Source organism: Balaenoptera musculus, chromosome 13, assembly GCF_009873245.2.
Source record: "Balaenoptera musculus isolate JJ_BM4_2016_0621 chromosome 13, mBalMus1.pri.v3, whole genome shotgun sequence".
NCBI lineage: Eukaryota > Metazoa > Chordata > Mammalia > Artiodactyla > Balaenopteridae > Balaenoptera > Balaenoptera musculus.
The window spans coordinates 83,563,897-83,587,588 of NC_045797.1; the positions used below are offsets into that span (position 1 = coordinate 83,563,897).

Below are 23,692 nucleotides of genomic sequence, written 5' to 3' on the forward strand. Positions count from 1 at the left end.
GGGGGGCCTCTGTCAACCACACTGAGGAACCTGGGTTTCCAGGAAACGGGATGCACCATGCAGAGCTGACACCCCAATTCTTAGGGAGACCGACGCCTGATTTGCCCCATCAGCAGTCTCCATCCACAGTACTGTCCATGGCTGTTCCCAGACCCTCAGTGCTCCTGAGCCCTCCTGTTCCTTATGACTCAGCTAAAATAGCTTCAAGCGCTCACGTGCAACCCTCATCCAGCTGGAAATCTGCCTCCTTTCCAGTATCACCGGGGACCCCCCGAGGGCTCCATCTCTCCCGGGCACCTCTGGCTCTGAGACCTGTTTGTACCAATTTCTCCTCCTCTTCTCATCTCTTGGGCACGGACTCCCCTTGGACAAGCCCCTGTCCATCACGGCCAAGTGTGTGGACGCCTTGAGTGAAGGTCACGCTGAAGGAGGGGGGGATAAACGATGACAACACGAAACGGAACATCCCTGTTACAAAAGCCCAAGTCCTCTGTCCTCCAGGGATTGTTCTCCACGTGCCGTGCCCCCCTCTTCTCTCCTCCCCGGCTCCCTCAGCCCCACTCCATTAACTCTGTCCCACCCCCAACCCAGAGTGGTCAGGCCTTGGGGACTCTCTCCACAACCAGTGACCCACACGTAGGTGGTTCTCCTCCAAGAATAGCTCTGCAGCCAGCTCTGGGACTGGCCGTGTTTTCTCCCTCTACACCAGTAGTGAATGGGAATATGTATTAGGATTGTGATAAATGCAGGGACGCCCTGCAAGGGACGAGCTCCCCAACTTGAGATGCGCCCAAGCCAGAAAGGGCAGAAATCCATCAAGGGTGCGGAGTGATTCCTGCCGAGGGTATGCTGGCTGCTGGGGCCCCAGGGCCAGTCCTGAGATGCTGGGGGCTCAGGGCCACACCGTCTCCACAGCCTTGGGCAGTTCCTCCCAGGACCCCACAGTATGACAGGCCTCTAGACTGTGTTACTGCACTTGACAGCCCATTCTCATGTAGAGCATTAGCCTTCCCACCAGGAAGTCCCTCCTCAGCTCTTGCCTGAGTTGGCCGTGCTATCTGCCATTAGCTAGGTACCACAAGCCCTTGGGATGCAGTTTTAGCTTGGTACCCCCATTCCAGCATAAAAACCAACCCAATAAATGCAGAGCCTGCCAGGGAATCATTCTGAAGTTCATGGCCCCTCATCAGGCGTCTACCAAGATGGCAGCCCCACAGGCTGGCCAAGGGTCCGGGAGAAAGACTCAAATTCCTCTTCTTCGGCAAATGCACTCCGTCTTCTCTTGCCCGTATTCATCAGCAGCATCGGTTCCCAGTCCTCTCTGGTGCTGGGAAGCCGCTTTGACTGGTTCATGCAGGGGTTGACCCCCAGGGAATTGAGCCTCAGCAGGAAGTCCTCACTCATCACACCAGCCGCCCTCCGGGGCCTTCCCCGCACTCCCGCTTCCGGACTACGTGCAGCACGCCGGTCTGCCCTTTGCCTCCCGGGCTCCTTTAACGGGGTTTCCTGGGGCCTCGGGCCCTGCAGGCAAATGAACGCCTGGCACTTGGGCTCAGGAGGAGGCTTGAGGAGCCGTGGTAGCTGCCAGGTGACAAGGCACCTCACCTCCTGTGGGAAGATGGTCTCCCAGGGGCAGGTCCCCCGGCCTGGGCAGTGATCACGGACCCAGGGAGGCTTGACTCTCTCCCAGTGGGAACCTCTGACCTCTGATTTGTCTGATCTCAAGGCCTGACCCCAGATCTCGGGCCACCTGAGTTAAGAGCCGGCCCACATGAGCCGTCATGGTGCTCCCTTACACACACATTTACAAAGCACTTTTTCCTCCATTTTCTCCTGTGGTCACCCAGGCAGCGACCATTACCTTCATAGGAGGTCAGTTTCTTCAACTCTAAAATGGGAGCAATCATACCTCCTTAGCGGGGTTGTGTTAAGAATTGGAGGTGATATTCCACAAAACATGGCCCTTATAGGCAGTCAAATTATCCCCATCCAGAGCAGGTAATTTTTTTGGCTTGGCTGGGCCCAACCTTGCCCTCATGTCAGAACCAGCTTGTGTGTGATTTTGGGGGTGGGAGAGCTTCTTATTCTATGCCTGAGGGAGAAGGGGGCAGCTGGGAACCTCACACTGGGACGGCACCCATCACCCCCAGATGTGGGACCCCAGGAACCTTGGCAGGGACAAGTGGCTAGAGTCCCACAGGGCTGGGGGAAGCACCTCCGGAACGCTGGTGTAGGAAACAAGGCCACTGAGTTTGCACCGCCTGGCTGGTGGGCCGGCCTCGGCTGGGGTGGTCCCAGGGCACTCTCAGAGGGCACCCCATCCTGCAGCCAGGCCCTCGAGCATTTTCGGACACACACACTTTGCTGCTCAGCCTTTTCAGAGCGGGGCTTGGAGACCCTTCAGTCTCCCCACCTTCTGGCTTCCTGGTTCACAGAGCTCTGGGCGGCGAAAGAAGGGAGGGACGAGGGTGTCACAGGCCCAGCACATGCTTCGGGGTGGAGGCACGTGGGAAGGGGTGCTGGAAGCTCCTGGTCCCACAGGGCCCATTGAGGGCTTTGTCTGGTACCCCGAGAGCAGGAAACGCCCCACCCTGGGGAAGATCCCTCCCCAGCCTGTGGGTGGGCCTGGCCCGCTTCCCCTGCAGAGGGACACACCCAGGCTGTTGGCCGCCACTGGGGAGGGGGGGCAGTGGTCATGGTGAGGCAGGCTCCTTTTGGCCTCAGCCTCAGTTTCCCCTTCTGGGGTATGAGAGGACCTTGCTGGTATGGTGGTAATGGACTGGCAAAAGCACAGATAAAATAAACCAACCAGGCTCTCTGGGTTCCAGCAAATGTCAGCTGGACTGCAGATGCCCTGGCAGTCCAGATCAGGGAGTGAGGTTGGGGAGCATTTGTTCCCGAGATTGCCCCATTCATGTGTAGATCCCACTCCTCATTCAGAGGGCACGAAAAGGTTAAATGACCATCACCCCCATCCAGAAAGTGGACATGTTATTCACTAATTCATTTCAACAGACCCTTGCTGATGGCCAGCCCTGAGCTGGTCCCAGGTTCCAGAGACAGTGAGCCTTTCCTGCCTTCCTAGAGTCCACAGTCTGGGGAACGATGGGGATTGGGGGGACACATAGGTGAGCAGACACTGGGGGCTGGGCCAGAGGAACTGCATGGGGAAGGGGGAGCCCAGGGTAGATAGGCACTTCATCCTAGGGTCAGAACCCTGCCTCATGGCCATATTTGAGCTGAGCTTCAAGGAGGAAAGAAAAAAGGAAGAGTAAAGGAGTGTGTGTGTGTGTGTGTGTGTGTGTGTGTGTGTGTGTGTGTGTGTGTGTGTTGGGCGGGGGACACAGATCCAGAAGAAAATGAGTGGATCATGAAAACCTGGAACATGAGGGGACTGGGGGGAATTGGTCTCCAGTTCCCACACATAGACAGGTGGCAGTTGGGAACTCATTTAAAAGAGCAGGGGCTTCCCTGGTGGTGCAGTGGTTGAGAATCTGCCTGCCAATGCAGGGGACATGGGCTCGAGCCCTGGTCTGGGAAGATCCCACATGCCGCGGAGCAACTAGGCCCGTGAGCCACAATTACTGAGGCTGCGCGTCTGGAGCCTGTGCTCCGCAACAAGAGAGGCCGCGATAGTGAGAGGCCCGCGCACCGCGATGAAGAGTGGCCTCCACTTGCCACAACTGGAGAAAGCCCTCGCACAGAAACGAAGACCCAACACAGCCATAAATAAATAAATAAATAAAATTAAAAAAAAAAAAAAAGACCAGATTATCAAGGGCCTTGCAGGCTATGCTAAAGGGTTTGCATTTTATTCTGAGAACCGAGAGCAGGCATTGATAGGACTTACAGGAACAGGCAATCACATTTGCATTTTAGGACCATGCCTCTGACTATGGTGCGGAGAGCAGATTGACAGGTGCAAGGCTGGGGGCTGGGAGTCCCGTCTGTAGGCTGCTGCAATCATTCCTTGCTGCAGAGAAAAAAATGAGGGTGTTTTAGTTTTCTATGCTGTGTGACAAATTACCACAAACTTAGAGGCTTAAAGCAACACACATTTTTTTAAAATCTCAGTTTCCATGAGATAATAAAAGAGGAGTCTGGACACAGCTTAGCTGGGTCTTCTGCTCAGGGTCTCGTTAATCTGCAGTCAAGGAAGCATTTGGGCTGTGTTCTCATGTGGAGGCTCAACTGGGGCAGAACCTGCTTCTATGGTCTCTCAGGTTGTTGGCAGAATTCCTTCCCTTGCGGCTCCATGACTGAGGGCCAGATTTCCTACTGGCTGTCAGCTTAGGTCCTGGAGGCCGTGCTTAGGTCCTGGAGGCCGTGCTTAGGTCCTGGAGGCTGTGCTTAGGTCCTGGAGGCCGCCTACATTTCCCTGCCACAGGCCTTCTCCATAGGCAGCACAGCATGGCAGCCCTTTCCTCCACGCCGGCAGGAGAGACACTCTCTCTGGTCAGCCAAGACAGAGTCTTCAATGGGGGCGGGGGCAGGAATGTAGTCATCAGAGTGACCTCATCTTTGCCGTATCCCATTGGCTAGAAGCAAGCCACGGGTCCCGCCCATGCTCAAGGGGAGGGGCTTAAACAGGGCATAAGGCCAGGGTGAGAGATCATGCGGGCCATCTTAGAACTCTGCTGCCACAGGGGCCTCCTTCTGTTTACTTGTCTTCACACCCTTCAGTACCTATGGAAACCTGAAAAGAAGATTTTATATACAAACCCACGCACCTAGCTGGCCCTCTTGGCTGGTCAGGGGCCTGGAGCTCTCCTCCCTCCCCACAAATATCCTGGGGAGTTTAGAGGCTGCAATGAAGCTGCACACAGCTCTTTCTCTCACATATCTGCTCCTCTCCAGGAATTTACCTGAGGGCTGAAAGGCCTCATCAGAAAAATGTGACCAAGATCTGACCAGCCCCTCTCCCACCAAGTGGCCCACAACAGCCAATCATAATTCTGCATTCCTCAGGACACCGTGATTGGTTAAAGGGTAGTATGCGGCATAAGCCAGACCAATAGGGCTTCTTCTGGGACTTGGGCTGGGGCTGGTAGGAATCCCCGTCCCTTCCTCTCCAGGGCGGCTATGAGGATGTGCTGGGGCCATAGAACTACCCCTGTGCAGGGAGTCCGTCAGCAGCAGGAGAGACGGGCCAAAACAGACGGAGAAGCAGAGATGACCTAATTAGCGCCCTGATGACTCATTTGAGGCCTGGATGTCAGCAGACTTCCCAACTGTGTAAGCAGGTAAATTCCTCCTCTTTTTTTTTCCTTTAGTTGAGTTGGGATTTCTGACCCTTGTAACTGAAAAAGCGTCCCAGAATTAAAGCTCTTAAATTTCCCAATGAGTATCCCTCACTGCGGTCCAGCTGGGGGCAGGGGGAGCTGGGCTTGGAGCCTTCTCTGAAGGACTTCCCAAAAGACAGCAGCAGGCAAGTGACATGAGGGTGGTTTCACCGTGGGAAGCCTCTAATACATTGTGGGAAAGGCCGTCAGTCCCTTTAGGAAAGTGAGTGGAGACTGGGACCATGCTCTTCATCTATCTTTTTGAAAAAACCAACTTTACGGTGTAATTTCTGCTCAAGGGGCTACATCCATTTAAAGTGTACAGTTCAGTGAGTACGTATTCAAGACACAACATTTCACCACCCCAAAACTTTCCTGTCCACCTTTGCAGTGAACTTCTCCCTTTGTCTGGGCCACTGGCAACCAGTGGTCTGCCTTTTGTCACGATAGAAATTCATGTAAATGGAACCGCGCAACATGTATTCTTTTACATCTGGTTCCTTTTGCTTAGCACAATGCTTTTGATATTCATCCATGTTGGTGAATACATTAATATTAGTAATTTGGGCTTTTTTGTTTTTTGCTGAATAGTATACCATTGTATGGACGTACCACATTTTATTTATCCATTCACATTTGGGTTGTTTCCAGTTTTGGGTGTTTAGGAACAAAGCTGCTGTGAAGATCATGTTCAAGTCATCATGTGGATGTGTGCTTTCATTTCTCTTGGGTAAAACCTAGGAATGGAATCGCTGGGCCATATGGTAAATGTCTGTTTAACTTTATAGGATTCTGCCAAACTGTGTTTCCAAAATAGTTCCACCCTTTTACACTCCCAACAGCATCGTGTGAGAACCTCAATTACTCCACAACTTCACCAACTTGTGATATTGTCAGGCTTTTCCATTTTAGCTGTCCAGAGGGATTGAAGTCACACACTGTTGTGGTTTTAATTTGTGTTTCCTGGGGACTAGCGATGCTGAGCATCTCTTCATGTGTTCATCGGCCCTTTGTACGTCTTCTTTCGTGAGGTGTCTGGTTGAATCTTTTGCCAGTTTGTGTTTGTTGGGTTATCAGGACCATATTTTCAATGTCAAAGCCACCTTCTGTGTGTTTCCGTGCTGAGGAGACTTGACACACCGATTGTGTCTATGTGTGTCCTCAAGTGTGGACACACACACACACACACCTCTCAATTCTTTTCAACAGCGTGAGAGGAGACTGACTTCCATTTCAGCCTCATTTCAGCTGTTCCGTGAAAGGACACGCAAAGGGCAAGTAACATGTCCTCCATTTTCTGGTTGGAGAACCTGAAGCCAGACAGACCAAGGTCATGACGTCAGTGACACAAACCTGAGTTTCTGAGCTTCAGGGCAATGACCCTCTGAGACACCTTTTGTGGCCTCCTTCAGAGAAGCCTTGCCACCGTCCAGGTTCTTGAAATTCAAATCCACACCCTGCAACTACTCTCAATGTTAACCAAACATCAGGGTGGAAGGAGGGACCCGCATCCCTCCTCTTCACCCCAGTGTCTCTATCTGCCCCCAAACTACCCAGGTGGCGTCTTTGCTGCTTTTCTATCCTCTGATCTCAGCACCCAGCAGAGGCCTCTCCCGTCACCACTTGCTGCAAGCCCTCCTCTTCCCCTCCCCCCTCCAGGTTCAAGTCCTCCCAGACGCCCTCTGAGTGTCGCCCTCTGCCCACCTGCAGCTTGGAGGGCTGGGCCCGGCTCCTTCTCCACTGGCCTCCGTCCACACCCAACGAGTAGTGCAGGGTCAGCCTTGCACCTGTACGTCCCTCTCAGCGTCCCCTTTCTTCCCTCCAGTCCTCCCACCTCCCACCTCCCCGTTCAAGCTGGTGGCTCTGGGCCCATAGCCATGGGGGGAGGCCGCACCCCGATGTAGCCCGGGAGCCTTTCCCAAGCTCTGGATTCCGAAATCCCGAGCCCTCCCTCGAGGGAGGAGAAAGGATTCAGGGCACAAAGTGTTCATGGAGATAAGGCTTTTCTACAGCGCTATCTGCAGCCACAACACTGGGACTGCAGATCCCCTCGGGTACCCTGGGGACAGCCCCTGCCTTATGCTCACCTACTTCACCCCGGAGCAAGAAGGGTCACCCCTGCCTCGCCTGAGGGGCTGAGACTAGGGTCTTCCGCTATTGAGGGTCACACCTATGGTACAGGGTTCTGATCACCCCTAGTGTATCATGCAGGGTTCCACCAGAGGAGCAGAACCAGTAGGATGTGTGTGTGTGTGTGTGTGTGTGTGTGTGTGTGTGTAGCTGTACATAGGTATGTATTTGTGTATGTATTTGTATATGTGTGTGTGTATATATGGATGTGTATATATATATTGCAGAAGCCAATTCCTTGCAATAAATCTCTTTATGTATGTATATATATGATTTCCATATATAATATAATATATATTGTATACGATTACATGTATATCTGGAGAGAGAACGAGAGAGAGAGATTTATTACAAGGAACTGACTTGCACATTTGTGAGGGCTGGTTAGGCGGGTCAGAAATCCATAGCGTAGGCAGCGGGCTGGAGCCTCCTGGGCAGGACTGAGGCTGCAGCCACAGGTGGAATTTCTTCCTCTTCAAGGAGACCTCAGCTTTGCTATTAAGGCCTTTCACTGGTTGGATGAGATTCACCCACATTATCGAGGGTGACCTCCTTTACTTAGAGTCACCTGACTGTAGACATTAACCACGTGGACAAAATCCCTTCACAGCTACCCTCTAGGTTAGTGGTGATTGAATAACTGGTGATGAGAGCCGGGCCAAGTTGACACGTGAAAACTAACCATCACACCCAGGGGCCGACAGCTGCTGAGGTCCTGGTGGCAAGGAGCAGTCTCAGCCTTGGCGACCGTGGCTTTCAGGCACAACCAGCCTCCCCCAGACAGTCTCCCTGGTTCAGCCCTTGCTGTTCTTGCCCCTCCGCCTTTTGGCTGCTGTGTGTGCGTGTGTGTGTGCGTGTGGGCCGGTGGGGTGGCGGGGGCGTCTGGAGCTGCAGAGCGGGCTCCCCAGTCCCCAGGGCTTCACTCAGATGCATGCCCTCCGCTCCTACAGGGCTCAGGACCCGACTAAAGGCCTCCCCAGGGGCTGAGCTAAGGGCTGGTGCTCAGAACCCATCTCCTCTGGCCGGCCCTTGCCCTGGCCTTAGGGCAACGCCTTAGCCCGGCGCACAGAGCCTGGCCGCCGCCTCCGCAGGCCTCCACCCGCCCACATCGGAGAAGAGGGGCCCCGGTTCTCATGCCGAGGGCCCTGCTTCCACATGGCAGAGGCAGAGAAGAGGAGGCAGGTGTGTGCATGACTCCAAATTCCTTCCGCCACCTGCTGCCCTGAAGGTAAGGCTGAGCCCGGAACTCTGAGTGCCTGTGAAAAAAGTGCTTCTAGCCACACATGTCACCTGCCTTGAGCTCACTCACCTCCGACCTCTGCGGGTTGTCACGTGCTAGAGGGAGGAGAGCTGTGGTGGCCCGAGCCGGCTCGCACCCTGACTCTGCACGTCCCCTCCAGCCCACGTGTCGTGGTGTCACGTTGTAGCTTGAAATCACCCGTGATGAGAACACTGACACCGCAGAGATCGGAAAAGCACTAGAAATTAGCCCCCCACCCTCGCCCAGAGAGCTGCTTGTTAAACGCTTACCGGCACAGCACTGGAGAGACCCAGAGGGAAGGCTGGGATGCAGGGCAGGGGTGTTAGTTATCTGTTATCGAGTAAAGCGCCTCCACCCCCCACCGAAAACTGTAGTGGCTTAAAATGACAGCGATTTATTCTTTCTCACGATTCTGCGGGTTGCGGCGGTGGCGACCCTGCTTCCCGAGTTGGCTAACCTCACTCCGGCAGCTGCATTCAGGCCGTCCTCTCCAGCAGGAATGGCCTGACTTCCCTACAGCAGGGCGACTGGGTTCCAGGAGCGCAGGAGAGCAGAGGCTGCCAGGTCTCTCGAGGTCTAGGCCTGGGACTGGCCCAGCTTCACTTCTGGCACCTTCTGTTGGCCAAATGAGCCACCAGACCTGTCCAGATTCAGTGTGGGAGGGACCCAGAAGATCATGAACATGGGGAGGTGCGGATCCCTGGGGTGTCAAGCACAGGGGATGAGAAAAGTGGATCTCAGCCATGACGGGGAATCAGGGTTTCTAAACAGTACGCCTCGCAGCGCCCGCCTGTGTCCTGAATGACGTTGCACCACAAGCACAAGGCACGAGGGCTTTGCATCCACCGCCCCACTGGGTGCTCCCAGTAGCCCTGGAGACAGGCGGGACCAGCCCCTGTTTACAGACAAGAGGCTGAGGTTCAGAAAGGTTCAGACACTTGCTCCCGGTCTCTGCTTCTCAGAGGCTGAAGCTGGTCTGGGAGGTTGAGGAAGAGATTCCTGCTCCAGACGCCCCTTAGATGGTGTGATTCTGGCACACGGGGTCTCTGAAGGGGTGACAGCCATCTTGAGGGTCTTCCCTGGATGATACGAAGAGCAGCCTCGAATCTGCCTGCCAATGCAGGGGACACGGGTTCGAGCCCTGGTCTGGGAGGATCCCACATGCCACGGAGCGACTGGGCCCGTGAGCCACAGTTGCTGAGCCTGCGCGTCTGGAGCCTGTGCTCCGCAACAAGAGAGGCCGCGATAGTGAGAGGCCCGCGCACCGCGATGAAGAGTGGCCCCCGCTTGCCGCACCTAGAGAAAGCCCTCGCACAGAAACGAAGACCTAACACAGCCATAAATAATAAAAAATAAATAAATAAATAATAAAAATAAAGGAATTTGTCATTAATGAATGAATTTATAAAAAATAAAAAAAAATAAAAATAATAAAAAAAATTTAAAAAAAATAAAAAATAAAAAGCAAAAAAAAAAAAAAAAAAGAAGAGCAGCCTCTCACGGAAGAGAGAGCAAACCCTGCTGCCCCCAAGTCAAATATCGTTCCCCCGACTCCTGTCCTTGGACTGTTTGCTCAGAGGGGGTTGGCCTCTGGCTCTTGTCCCACCTCCTCACATGCACAGCACAGCAGAGTGAGTGGTGTGACGTGAGGTCCCTGGCTGTGTGGGTCCCGATGGGTGCCTGATGCCCCAACATCCTGGCTTGCCCGTCCACACCACTGGGGCCATAACCCAGAGGAACAGGCATTGTGCCCTTGAAAGCCACCCGCCCCACCTGGATCTCAGTTTCCCCAGCTTTCAAATGAGATATTGAACTTGCAGATCTCTCAGAGCTGCCCCATCTCCACACCAGGTGTTCGAGCCAGGCTCCAGAGACCCACGTGTCCACCTACACTTGGCCGAGCCTTGGCTCCTGGAGAATCTCTCAGAGCTTTTATCCCTGACTCTGGATAATCCTTCCTTTTTTTACAAAAGTGTGGTCACAGTTGGTGCAACAGATGTCACTGGAATCCTGCCCTGTGCTGGGCACTGAGGACAGGAAGGTGGATAGGACATGATTCGTGGGGGAGAAGGCATGAAAGCACATATTACAACTTAAGAGAGTAAGTATGGAGGGAGTGTAAGTCTGTACAAAGTCAAATGTAGAAAAGTCATTTGGCACTATGTATCAGGAACCTCAAAATGTTTATATCTTTTGAGCCAATCATTCCACTCCTGGGAATCTAACTTGAGGGCCCGATCATAAACAGGGGAGAGCAAAATGCTTATTGCAGCATTAAGTAGAAATTGAAAATAACCTAAATATTCAACAACAGAGAACAGGTTAATTGGACCATGTCATAGACATTTAACGAAATATTTCACAGCCATCAAAAATGGATGTTACAAAGAATTTTCAGAAAATGCTATTTTGAAATGACATCAACTGAAAAATGCAAAACAGAATTGAGGAGCCAGGGTTTGAGCTACGTTTAGGAGAAGAGAAAAAGAGAATTCAAAAAGAAGAAACTTACTAGAACACTAACAGTGATCACATTTGGGTAATGGGATGATTTAATGGGTGATTTAAAAAACTATTTTCTTTATTTTCCAACTATCTTTAAGTTAATTATTTTTTCCCCAGTTTTATTGAGATACAATTGACATCCAACCATCTTTTAAAGCTCAATTCAAAAGGAATCTCCTCCATGAAGCCTTCCATAATTCCCCCAGGCAGAGGTGATCTCTCACTTTCTAACCCCCCAGAGAATTTGTTGTGCCTCTCTGCTGGCATCTACCATCTGTGCAGTTCTCATGTCTGTCTTCACCGAGGCTGAACTTCTCGGGGATGTGGTTGTGTAGCCCACATCTCTGGGTCCCAGTGTCTGGCTCCAGGCCTGTCCACACTGTGTACTTACTGGCCATCTTGATCTACTTGGGTTCTGGCTGGCTCTAATGCCTGAGGTCCTCTTTCTTTTGCTTCTGAGGACTCCTTTTCAATATTAACATTTTTATGGCAACTGTATCATCTATCAGTGGGAAAATACATAAGGACAAAAAGTATTGCCTGTTTGCCCCATGAATTCACCGGTGCTCCTTATTGGCTGACTTTTCTCCTGGTTATGATTCACGTTTCCCTGCCTTATCACATGTCTAATCATTTTTGGTTGGATGCTGGACTTTGTGAACTACATTGCTGAGAGTTTGAATTGTGTTGTCTTCCTTTAAAGATTACTGAGCTTTGTTTCAGCAGCTAGTTACATTTTTTTGCAGGTCAGTTTTATCCTGTCAAGACTTGTTTTTAGGCTTTGTTTGGACAGGTCTAGAGCAGCCCTTACTCCAGGGCTAGTGTCTTTCTACACTGAAAGTGCTGTGTTTTCACCAGGAGCCAGAGGAGGGTGAGAAAATGACAGTCAAAGGGCACAGGGAATGTTTTTGGGTGACAGAAATGTTTTATATCTTGATTGTAGTGTGATTACATGCCTGTATGCATTTGTCAAAACTCAGAACTGTACACCTAAAAGTGGTGAATTTTACTATATGTAAATGATACCTCACTAACCTAACTTTTAAAAGACAGTAGCTTTTCTGAGGTCACAACTGGATACCTAGCATGTTTGGCAAGGTCTTATCGCTCTGATGTCCCCATTACAGGGTGTCTTCTGGAGTCTCCCTCAACTTACCGCTCCCAGGAGGCTCTTTGACAGTTGCCCGGCACTTGTGCAGCTTAGTATTTGCTCAAAAAACTCAAGGGGACTCCCATGCAACTTTCTGGGGCTCCTCCTATGCATAATTCTTGGCTCAATTCTCTTCTCTGTTCTTCTGAGACCCCATAAATTCTAGCCACCTCAGCTGCCCTGACCTCCAGCCTCTGTTTTCTCTGCCTGGTGAGACCACCACTCTCTGGGCCTCACTTCCTGTGTGTGGTATAGAAAGTGCCTGGGCTGGCTCCAGGCAGAGTGCCAGAGTGAATGTGGAGCTGCCCTCATGTGTGTCCTCCTCTGGGGACCACTGCCCTGCAGTGTCATCCAGTGCCTGAAAACAGTTGCTTCATGTAGTCTGCCCAGTTTTCTAGTTGTTTATGATGGGAAGGTAAGTCTGATACCCATTACCCTCTTATGGCTGGAGCCGGAAAAGAGTAGTACTCTTTTTTTTTTTTTTAAAGTTACTCATTTATTTATTTATTTATTTATTTATTGGCTGTGTTGGGTCTTCGCTGCTGCGCGCGGGCTTTCTCTAGTTGCGGCGAGCGGGGGCTGCTCTTCGTTGTGGTGCGCGGGCTTCTCTTGTTGCGGAGCATGGGCTCTAGGTGCGTGGGCTTCAGTAGTCGTGGCACACGGGCTCAGTAGTTGTGGCACGTGGGCTCAGTAGTTGTGGCACGTGGGCTCAGTAGTTGTGGCTCATGGGGTCTAGAGCGCAGGCTCAGCAGTTGTGGCGCACGGGCTCAGTTGCTCCGCGGCATGTGGGATCTTCCCGGACCAGGGCTCAAACCCGTGTCCCCTGCCTTGGCAGGCGGATTCTTAACCACTGCGCCACCAGGGAAGTCCGAGTAGTACTCTTTACATTTAGAATTTGGGTTTCTGTTTTATTCCTCACCAGTGCACGTGCGTACGCTCCCCGCTCTGTGCTCCATGAACGATCCAGAACGTCCCATGCTCGTCCCCTCTGCCCAGAACGCTGGCCCTCCCCCCACCACACACGTGCTCTTACTCATCCTTCAGATTCTGTCGCGCTTCCCCGGGCCGGGGCCCGTCAGTGTGCTCCTGTGTCTCCCTGTGCGTCCCCGGTAACAACTTGTTTTCCTCCCCCGTAGCCCGAGAGGCCTGAAGGCAGGTTCTACCACCTTGGTCCCTGCTACATTCTTACGTGCTGGGCCTGTTCAGCATCTGTTGAGCAAAGGCGTGAGGCAGCCCAACACGTGCACACACCCAACATGAGTGCAAACACGCACGCAGGCGCACACGCACGTGATTCGTGCAGTCTTCAGGCCCTGCCCTGCTGCTCATGGATGCCCAGGCCCTTGGCCGTGCTTCCCGCCCTGTGTGAGGTGCAGCTCCGTGGGGAACGGCCCAGGCTCCTGGGTCCCTGTGCCCTCAGATCCCTTTGCCATCCTTCCCCGGGGTCCCAGCAACCGCTGGGGAAGCTAGCGAGCCCTCTCAGTGTGGCCGCTGCGTACACAGCCCTTTCTCCCTGAGCAGAGCCCGGGGCACAGTGGGAAGTGCAGAGAAAGGCTGTGCATTTGCTGTTTTGCTTCTTCCAGGAAGTCGGAGCCACCTTCCCAGAAGGCCACCTGGCCCTGAGCCTGCTGCCCGGGGCCCTGCTCTGGGGGAGGGGATGTCGTGTGGGAGGGCTGCTGCCTGGACAGGCCGGAGGGACTGTCCCGCCGCCTCCCCTCCGACGGGAAGGTTTGTTCAGGTACAGCTGTGTTCCACCAGCCATCAGTCACGGAGCCCCTCTCACGGGTGTCCCCCACCATCTTGTCTGTGTCTGGATTTCGTCACAGCCTTCACAGCCCTGCCTCTGGCCTTACTGTGTCCTGTCTCTGGTCCAGCTGGACCCAGAATCCTGTCTCTGTAGCCCAGAGCGGGTTTGCAGCTCCCCTGCTCAAAGCCCCTCAGTGGCTCCGCCTCCCTCTGGGCCAGTTCCAAACACACACGGCAGCTGAGTGAGAAATTCAAGTCCCAGGCCTGGGTCTGTGCCCTCGGGGTGTCCCGGGAAGCCACTGGGCAAGTGCCCACATCAGCGGGAGGGGGCCAGGGCCGAGGGGTGGACATGCGCCCACCCCTTCCCGTGGAAGGACACCCTTTAAGGGGGAGGCAGGCGGCTCCGTCACACTGTCCCTCCAGGTCTGCAGCCTGAGCCCCCGCTTGGGGCCCTCACAGCAAAGCTCGGCCGCTCCGAAGCAGGCCCGGCTCTCCGCCCACGTTCTCCATGCTCTCCTCCCAGGGAGCTCCTGCCCAGCCTGCACAGTCCAGCATCACCGTCACCTCCTCTGTGAAGGCTTCCCAGATCACAGCCTCCAGGCCTCCCCACACAGCTTCTACCTCTCTAGACTCTGGTTAACTCCCCACCTTTCTGAGAGTCCTGGGACGGGGTCATTGGGGCTGTGGGCATGTAGGGCCACCCCGCATCCCATCCTTCCAGAAACCCTGCCTCCGGGAAACCCTGGGTAGGAAGTCATGGAGGGGGACGGCTTGTCTTCCTCTGCGGAGGCCCACCTCCCTGCTCTTGCACAGTGGCCGGGGCCTGGCAGTGACCTTGGTTTAGCCTTCACCCTGAGCGAGGCCCAGAGGGGAACTGGGGGCCAGTGCAGGGCCCTGCAGCCACCAGTGACGGGGTGGGTGGAGGACGTGTCCTGGGACGCTGTGGGTGTGGCCTTAGCTGTGGTTCCTTCCTGTTTCCCATGCTGGTTTCCCAGCTTTCTGACTAAGTTAGAGTATTTTCTGTTGCTTGCAACCAGGACGCCTGCTGAGATGAACGGAGAAGCCAGAAAAGCCAGAATCCCCGCACCCAGCACTGTGCCCAGGGTGAGGTTAGAGCCCAGGAAAGTTAGCCTCCTCCTCCCTCAGCCTCCAGACTGGCACCCCTGGGGCCAAATTTCCCTGGGGCAGGAACAGAACGGCTGCAAGTGTCCCCGGAAACAGGCTGACTTTGCATAATTCCCTCAGGGATTCCTGAGCGGCCCCAGGCGGCCCGGCCCATGGCACCTCTTCCCAGAATCAGAGGCCAGGCCACTGGCAAACCCACCAGGCCACCACCCTCCACAGGCACAGGCACACGCATGCACGCACATCTGTCACGGCCGCGCCTCATCCGCGTAAGGCATTAGGTGCCACTTGAGACCCTGCCCTCCCAGCACTCTCATTGCAGGGGTGCTCGAGCACCCCCGGTTTCAGGGCTGCCTTCAGTGGGGTTCTCTGACTACGCTGGACCCAGATGTCTCTCCCAGTCTTCTCATCCCTCCAACCCCCTTCTGTCCCTTGGGGTCACACACCTCTCCTGTCCCCCCCATGAGGCCTTCGTTGATTTGGTCACAGTTCTGTCCTCCCCGCTACAGGCGCCTCTCCCAGGCTCACCCACAGCTCCCTGGCCAGAACCTGAGAGCATCCTTAGCGAGATGCTCCCTACAGACGCCCTCTCCAGAGCGCTGGCTGTGTCTACACTGGCAAGGTGAAACGAGTACCCCCAGGATGGAGAAGCTCCTGAGCAGATGACACCAGACTGCTTGAGGAAGACGCCAGGCCAGAGAATTCTCTGCGGTGCCTCTGAGACGGAAGACGCCCGCTCTGGGCCTCCGTTTGGGCGCCACTCCCCAGCCCTGCTCCACGGACCGCCTCCCCACCCCTCTCAGGCGGGGCGGACGCCCTCTTCACCCCGCACCCACGCTAGGCCGCTGTGTCCCCCAGCCAGGTGCCAATGCCTACCTTGCTCTGCCTCACCGAAGCTTCGGACCAAATTGTTAGGAAAGGGAGCGAAGAGGAGAGGAGGGGAGGGGAAGAGCAGTTGTTTCCTGATAGAAGGCGGGGGGCAGGCGCTTGGTGCCGGGACAGGGCGTCCTAAGCATCCCTGGCTCACGGACCCGAGCGAGATCAGCACCCTCTCCATTTCACACAAGTCCGCGAAGTTGGTTTTATCACGGCTCCTGTTTTCAAACTGCAGAAACTGAAGCTCAGGAAAGGCTCAGTGACCATCCCATCACCCAGCAGAGAGCTGCAGCACCCAGGCGTCGGCTCCGTGGGTGATTCTGTGTGTCTGGGACACCTCTGTAAGCACCACTGGATTCCGTTTCTCACCTGTCCCAGGCCCCCAGCTCTGGGTCCTCCTCCCCTGGCACCACGTCCTTTCAAGCTCTAGATAAGAAGGGCTCGCTCAGGGACTGCAGTCACCTCCCTGCAGCCTGTGAGCCCCCAGGGGCTGTCCCTGCAGCCTGTGAGCCCCCAGGGGCTGTCCCTGCAGCCTGTGAGCCCCCAGGGGCTGTCCCTGCAGGGACAGGGAGGCAGGGGGCAGCCCGCCCAGGAGCTGGGCAGCCGCAGGCAGACCAGCGCTTGCCTGGAGCCGCAGGAAGGGCGCAGGCCCGGGGGATGCCACTTCCCAGTTCGCTAGCTAAGTCCCCACGACTCTCCCAGGAGCAGGTCCCCGACTCTGGGCGCCCCTGCCTGGCAATCACCAAGCGGCGGGGGAGACGCACTTTCCCAGCGCAGAGGACGAGGGTGAGGAGGGGAAGCGTCTGACGTCCTCAGGCTTCCACATGGACGGGGTTCCCTCCCATGATCCTGCTGCCCTCTCCAGACGCCGGGGAGTAGCCAAGGTGAGCTCCCCACGTTCCCGCCCAACCAGGGAGCTGCACGGTGCAGGGCGCAGGGTCGAGGCTGGCCCGGCGCCCTCCGGGAAGCGGCTTCTGCCCCTCGTGCAGGCGTGACGGGGTTGGGACCGATTCCTTCCTGCCTCCCCCAGCCCCGTTCTGTGCCCCAGGGTCCAGGCAGGGTGTGGAGCTGGGGTCACCAGGCCCAGTCTGTCTGGTCCCTGCTTACCTCTCGGTGCCTCTGTTTCCCCACCTGCGCCTCCAGCTGTGGCTCGGGCAGACCTGCGCTCACACCCGGGCCCTGCTGCCCCGTGGTGGCTCTGTGACAAAGCCCCTTGTCCCCGTGTTGTCACGGGCCTGACGGGAAGAGAAGAGCCGTCTCCCTGTGTCCTGAGGACCGTGTCTGGCGTGTGAGGGCTGAGGGAGCCCGGTGGGGCTGTGACCCCGGGCAGGGGGCCGAGAGCCGGCCTGGGGGAGCGTTCAGGGAACTAACAGCGGATGACAGAGGCTCGAGCCACAGGGAGGCTCCCAGGCGGAGGACCACCCACAGTGTGGGCAGCGTGAGAAAGTGGGTCACTGAGCGCCGCCCCCGGGGCTGATGCCCGCGGGAGCAGGACAGCCGGGGCCGGGAAGGAGCCTGATGGTGGCGGGGCCGGCCCTGGGCACTGGGGGTGGCCCCAGCCTTGCAGCCTGAGCCCCGGCCCCCTGCGGGGCCAGAGGTCCTCCCCTGCTCCCTCGGGCGGCCTTCAGGCCCGAGCGATGCGAGGGGAGGAGGGGATGGCCTGGGAGGCCCTGTGGCAGCCGCACGTGACTCCTGTCAACTGCAGGGGCCTGGAATCATCCGGAGGCCAGAGCGGGAAGTGGGGGAAAGGTCGGAGCATCACTCCAGCGGCGGCCGTGCACCAGGGCCCGCGGGAGGAGGGTGGCCGGCGGCCAGCTGGGCCAGAGACACCCACGGGCCGGCGCCTGCCTGTCTGCCGGCCGCCCAGGAAGGCTGCGCAGAGCTCGTGGAGGCTGGGCCTGCCTCTGCCCTCCTGGTCGGGCGCGCTCGGTGGGTGGAGGCCCCGCTGCGGCCGCCTCCCCGCCCTGCCCCTGACCGGGGCTTCTGCAGCCTCGGGCCTGGCTTCCCCAAGGGAGGGCTTCCTGGGAACGGAGGGCCAGGTGCCGGGGGGCGGCCTAGGGGGTCTGGTGCGTGTGAGGCCCCTCAGAGCTAACTGTCTGTCCCTCCGCACCGGAGGCAGAGGCTCTCGGAGGAGACACAAGGACAGAGCGGAGAGAGGTGGACGGGGCTCAGCCTCGGCGTTTCCTCCCTCGGCGAGGCCTGCCCACGCCAGGCCATAGCTGGGAAACGGGCGGCGTGGGGCACCCGTCCCGGCATCCCGCCCTTTCCGATCCACCGACCTCACCCGAGATGCCCCCGAACCTCCTGACTGTGCGAGCACAGAGCAGCCCACCGAGGGGCGCCGCCAGCCACCTTCTCGGGCCTCCGGGGTTGAACATTCAGGTTGTTTCCAGATTCTTGCTGAGCTTGTTTCAGGCAGCAGATGTTGAAGCCCGGCTCCTGCTGAGTGCTTCCCAGGGCCCGTCCAAGAGCCCACCTGCTCCCGGCAGAGGCAGTTGTATGAGCAGGACTCCAGGATCGAGGGGTGGGGCTGCTGGGGTGCAGCGCCTGGGCGGAGAGCAGCAGTGGGGCTGCTGGGGGAGCCCCGGGCGGACCCGGCCCTGGCCTGGGGTGCTCCGGCTCAGCTGAAGGGCGTGTAGACATCCACCAGGTAAAGGGGAAGGGGCCAGTCGCGGGGAGGCATGCGGGCCAGGGGAGCAGCAGGGGCTGGAGCGGGAGGGGAGGGGGGGGCCCACGTCCACGGGGACCTGGCCGGTGGCCTGTGACTTAGGGAGACGCACCTTGGCGTCAGCTCTGGATGCAGGTGGGCTGGAGCTGTGGGGACATGGGGAGAAGGGAGAAAATTGTTTTCAGGTAGTAGATAAACCCACATAGTCATTACATTAAAAAAAACTTAATGAGGTATAATTCATATATAACAAACTGCACCCAGTTTGATAAGTTTTGACTATGTATACACCCATGAAACCATGGCCACAATGAAGAGGACAAACGTCTCCATCACTCCCAAAACCCCCCTGTGCCCTTTGTACCTCACCCACCCCTCCCTGCCCCCATCCAATCTCAAGCATCACTGACTTTTCTGGCTCTGTGGATTAGTTGGCATTTTCTAGTTTTCTGTGAATGGAGTCATATAGTATGGTTTGGTTTTTTTTGGGGGTCATCTTCTTTAACTTGGCATAATTATTTTGAGATTTACCCATGTTTCTGGGTGTGTCTATAGCTTTTTCTTTTTACTGCAGAGTAGTATCCTGTTGTATTCTTCAGCCGTAAGGGAGTCTTGAAAATCCAAAACCCACAGCCGCAATGACAGCCAGCGGCCACCGCAGGGGGCAGAGAGGAGCTGGAGCTCCTTCAGAGCCCCTTTCCCAGAGAACAGTTATTGTGTGGCCTACCTGGAGGTTCCCTGGAAGACCCTGCTCGCAAAGCTGTCTGTATCTGACCCAACTCAGAGCCCAGCCAGTGCAAAAACTTTTTCCCCGTGGGTACTTGTCGAGAATATCTGGATGGAATTGTCCAATTTCACAGCTGCCTGAGAGGCCGGATAACAGTGGGGCAGACAAAGGCCAACCAAAAGACTTACGGGGAAAAACTGGGCCATGACAAGGCATAGGTGCTTTGAAAGGCTCCCGGGAGCCTGGAAGGCCAGGCATAGTCTAGGGCTGTGTGCACACCCAGAAGAGGCCTGAGGGGGCCCTGAGCCCTCGCCTCTGGCTGAGCTGGAGGGCTAAGGCGGAGCTGTGAGCAGCGGGGCTGAGCGGGGACGCTGCACCCCAGCATCCACCCTGAGCCCCTCTGCAAAGACTAGGCGACGCATTGGTTCCAGGCGTTTCAGGAAATCTCTGACCGTCGGTCAACCGCTAAACTAAGTGAGCAGAGATTTCAGTGTCCACGCTCAACGTGCAATGCAGACTCTACAGAATTAGTTCAGAAACGTCACCGAACTAACAAACAACAACAAACCCTGGGAAAGGAGGAGAATCTATTTTCCAGAGTAGCCGTGTTGCCTTATCTAAAATGTTCAGTTTCAACAAAACAAATTACAAGACATGAGAAGAAATAAGAAAGTATGACTCACAAAGAGGTAAAAAACCCAATCAGTAGAAACTGTCCCTGAGGAATCCCAGATATTGGACTTACTAGACAGACGTGTTCAATCAGTTATTTTAAATGTGTTCACAGACCTACAGGAAACCATGTCTAAAGAACGAAAAGCGAGAGGATGACGCCTCACTGGACAGCAGCCCTCGTGCTGTGGGCTCGCTCAGGGTCGCCCGCACTGCCCCCCAGCCTGCGCCCTCTGAGGGCTGCCCGGAGATGGCTGCCCTTGGAAATCTGGACTGGGGGGCACTAGACACCCCTCAAGGCCCCCGCCCAACCCAGAGGGCGTGGGAAGGGAAGTAACAGGCCGGCCGGCCTCCGGGGAAGCAGCTGGTCCAGCCTGAGGGGGCATCCCGCCTGCTTCTACTGAGCTGGGCACACCAGGCTTGGAGGACAGACCCCAAGTGAATAAAAATGGGAAACGGGAGTCAGCTACTAGGAGCAGGGTGGAAACTGAAAGGGACACGGCTGTCTTCAGACACGGCACCATGTGGCTCTGGGGAGGGCTGAGGGATGGCCAGCTCTGTCTGCTGCTGTGTGATGTGGGACAGGCCGCCGAGCCTCTCTGAGCCCGTTTGTTTCTCTGTGAAGTGGATCATGAACCCCTCTCCTCCCACCTCACAGCGTTGCCTTGAGAATCAAAGGCAGACCGACTGTAAGGGCGGATTCCTCCTCTCTCTCGGCTTCTCCCCCAGGACCCTCCTGGAGAGGAGCTACTGTCGCTGGGGCACCTTCTCTTTCTGGAGCCGCACCCCTCAGCCTGCGTGGCCTGCAGGATGTTTGCCTGCTCTTATCGCAACCCGCGGGCAAACAGAGGTGGGGAGCTCCGTGTGGGCACCTGGTAACTGGGCCATCTGTGCCGGCTGCCAGGTTCGCCTCGGGCTCCATCTGTGGCCACGGGGCCAGGAGGCCACGGCCCCCACGTGGTCCAGCAGGACGTGGACATGGGAGGGTGAGGCCGGGGGACAATCTGGCTTGCTGCAAGTCTGGGAACCGCAGCAGAGAGAGCTGACTGGCCTCAGGTCCCAGGAGGCCGAGAGGGCTGTGTCCACCTGGACCACCCTCCCTGCACGGCTGAGCCCAAGATCTGGGCACACAGGCCACCTTGGGATAGGGTCACCCCAACACTGCCCAGGGATGGGGAGCAAGGACAGGTGGTCTGCGCACCCCCAAAGGATCACTCTTTGGCCTTGGCTTTGGGTACACAGCCAGGAGTGGAGGGCGGGCTGGGTTCTGGTCGGCTGCGCATTCTCGGGCACCTCAGGCCTGAAGGAGAGCAGGTCTGTGCATTTGTGCGGGAAAAACATTTTTTTATTAGGACTTTATTTTTTTAGAACAGTTTTAGGTTTACAGCAAAATCGAAAGTACAGAGATATTCCATGTATTACCCCCCTGCCTTCACACATGCACAGCCTCCCTCCCCCATTATCAACATCCCTCGCCAGAGTGGGACATTCCTCACAGTTGATGAGCCTCTATGCTACATCATTATCACCCAAAGCCCACAGTCTATATTAGGGTTCACTCTTGGTGTTGCACGTTCTGTGGGCTTGGACACCATACAATAACATGTCAACATGTATCCATCATTATTGTATCATACAGAATATTTTCACCGTCCTAAACATCCTCTGTGTTCCACTTATTCGCCCCGCCCCCATAAACCCTGGCAAACACTGATATTTTTACTGTCCCTATTGTTTTGTTCTTTCCAGAATGTCATATAGGTGAAATCATACAGTATGTAGCCTTTTCAGATTGACGTCTTTCACTTAGTAATATGCATTTAAGTTCCCTCCATGTCTTTTTGTGGCTTGGGAGCTCGTTTCTTTTTAGCTCTGAATAACACTCTGTTGTCTGGATGTATCACAGGTATTTATCCACTCACCTACTGAAGGACACCTGGGTTGCTCCAAGTTTTGGCAATTATGAATTAAGCCGCTATAAACATCCATGTGCAGGTTTTTGTGTGGATACAAATTTTCAGCTCCTTCGGGTAAATACCAAGGAGCATGATTCCTGGATCACATACATGGTAAGAATATGGTTTTGTAAGAAACTGCCCAACTGTCTTCCAAAGCGGCTGTACCATTCTGCATCCCCACCAGCAACGTCTGGGTGTTCCTGTTGCTCCACATCCTCGCCGGCGTTTGGTGCCATCAGTGTTCTGGATTTTGGCCATTCTAATAGGTGTGGTGGTATTTCTTGGTTGCTTTCATTTGCATTTCCTTGATGACCGATGATGTGTAGCATCTTTTTATATGCGTTATTTGCCATCTGTATATCTTCTTTGGTGAAATGTCTGTTAAGGTCTTTGGCTTCTTTTTTTAATTGGGTAGTTTGTTTTCTTATTATTGAGTTTCTAAAGTTCTTTGGAAACTGTATTTTGGATAACAGTCCTTTATCAGATGTGTTTTTTTTTTTATAGGAAATTTGCATGGGGCAGCTTAATTATTTTTTTTTAATTAATTAATTAATTTATTTATTTATTTTATGGCTGTGTTGGGTCTTCGTTTCTGTGCGAGGGCTTTCTCTAGTTGCAGCAAGCAGGGGCCACCCCTCATCGCGGTGCACGGGCCTCTCACTATCGCGGCCCCTCCCGTTGCGGGGCACAGGCTCCAGACGCGCAGGCTCAGTAGTTGTGGCTCACGGGCCCAGTCGCTCCGCGGCATGTGGGATCTTCCCAGACCAGGGCTCGAGCCCGTGTCCCCTGCATTGGCAGGCAGACTCTCAACCACTGCGCCACCAGGGAAGCCCTCAGATGTGTTTTTTGCAAATATTTTCTCACAGCCTGTGGCTTGTCTTCTCATTCTCGTGACATTGTCTTTTGCAGAGCCAAAGTTTTTAACTTCAGTGAAGTCTAGCTTATCAATTATTTCTCTAATGGATCATACCTAAAAATTCATCATCATACTCAAGGTCATCTAGGTTTTCTCCTATGTTATCTTCTAGGAATGTTATAGTTTTGTATAATATTTTACATTTAGGCCTGTGATCCATTTTTAACTACTTTTTGTGAAGGCTTTAAGTCTGTGTCTAGATCATTTTGGGGGAGAGCTTCTGTACCCATTCTAGGGGGTAAAATGTGAACTACTCTTGGCACTTTCCTGCCCTCCTTTAAGGTGGCCCAGGCACAGCAGTCTGCGTGATAAACAGCCTGGTGAGTTTTAAGCTTTTGGGACCAGAAGGGATCATGCCTCACCCCTGCAGAGGGCTGTTTACAGGGAGAGGCCTCTCCTCCTACCTAGATAGCCGGCCACCTGGAACACTCAAGCATCTTCTCTTCCCATAATTCCCCTGGTCAGCAGTTGAGTTCTTAACATATGGGAAGGAAGGGAGGAAGGAAGGGAGTGAGGGAGGGAGGAAAGCCTCAAAGGAAATAGGGAGTAAAAATACAATTATCTTGCACTATTTTAGTTTTTATCATCTACGATTTTCCTGAAAATTAATTAAGTGTGCTTTTTTTTCAGCGAGGCCATGCAACGAATGGAGAGGTGACCAGATGTGACTGTGTAA

The 23,692-nt window shown here is 54.9% G+C and overlaps 1 protein-coding gene across 1 annotated transcript; it reads right to left on the reverse strand.

Moving 5' to 3' along the window:
- Positions 1-283: 283 nt before the first annotated feature.
- On the reverse strand, positions 284-22,336 carry LOC118905803 (translation initiation factor IF-2-like). The gene is made up of 4 exons (XM_036872596.1): positions 22,266-22,336; positions 18,811-18,889; positions 17,183-18,680; positions 284-422 (listed from the first exon to the last, which is right to left on the reverse strand). The coding sequence occupies exons 1-3, from the start codon at positions 22,334-22,336 to the stop codon at positions 17,700-17,702; spliced, it is 1,131 nt and encodes a 376-aa protein (XP_036728491.1). The 3' UTR covers positions 284-422; positions 17,183-17,699.
- Positions 22,337-23,692: the final 1,356 nt, after the last annotated feature.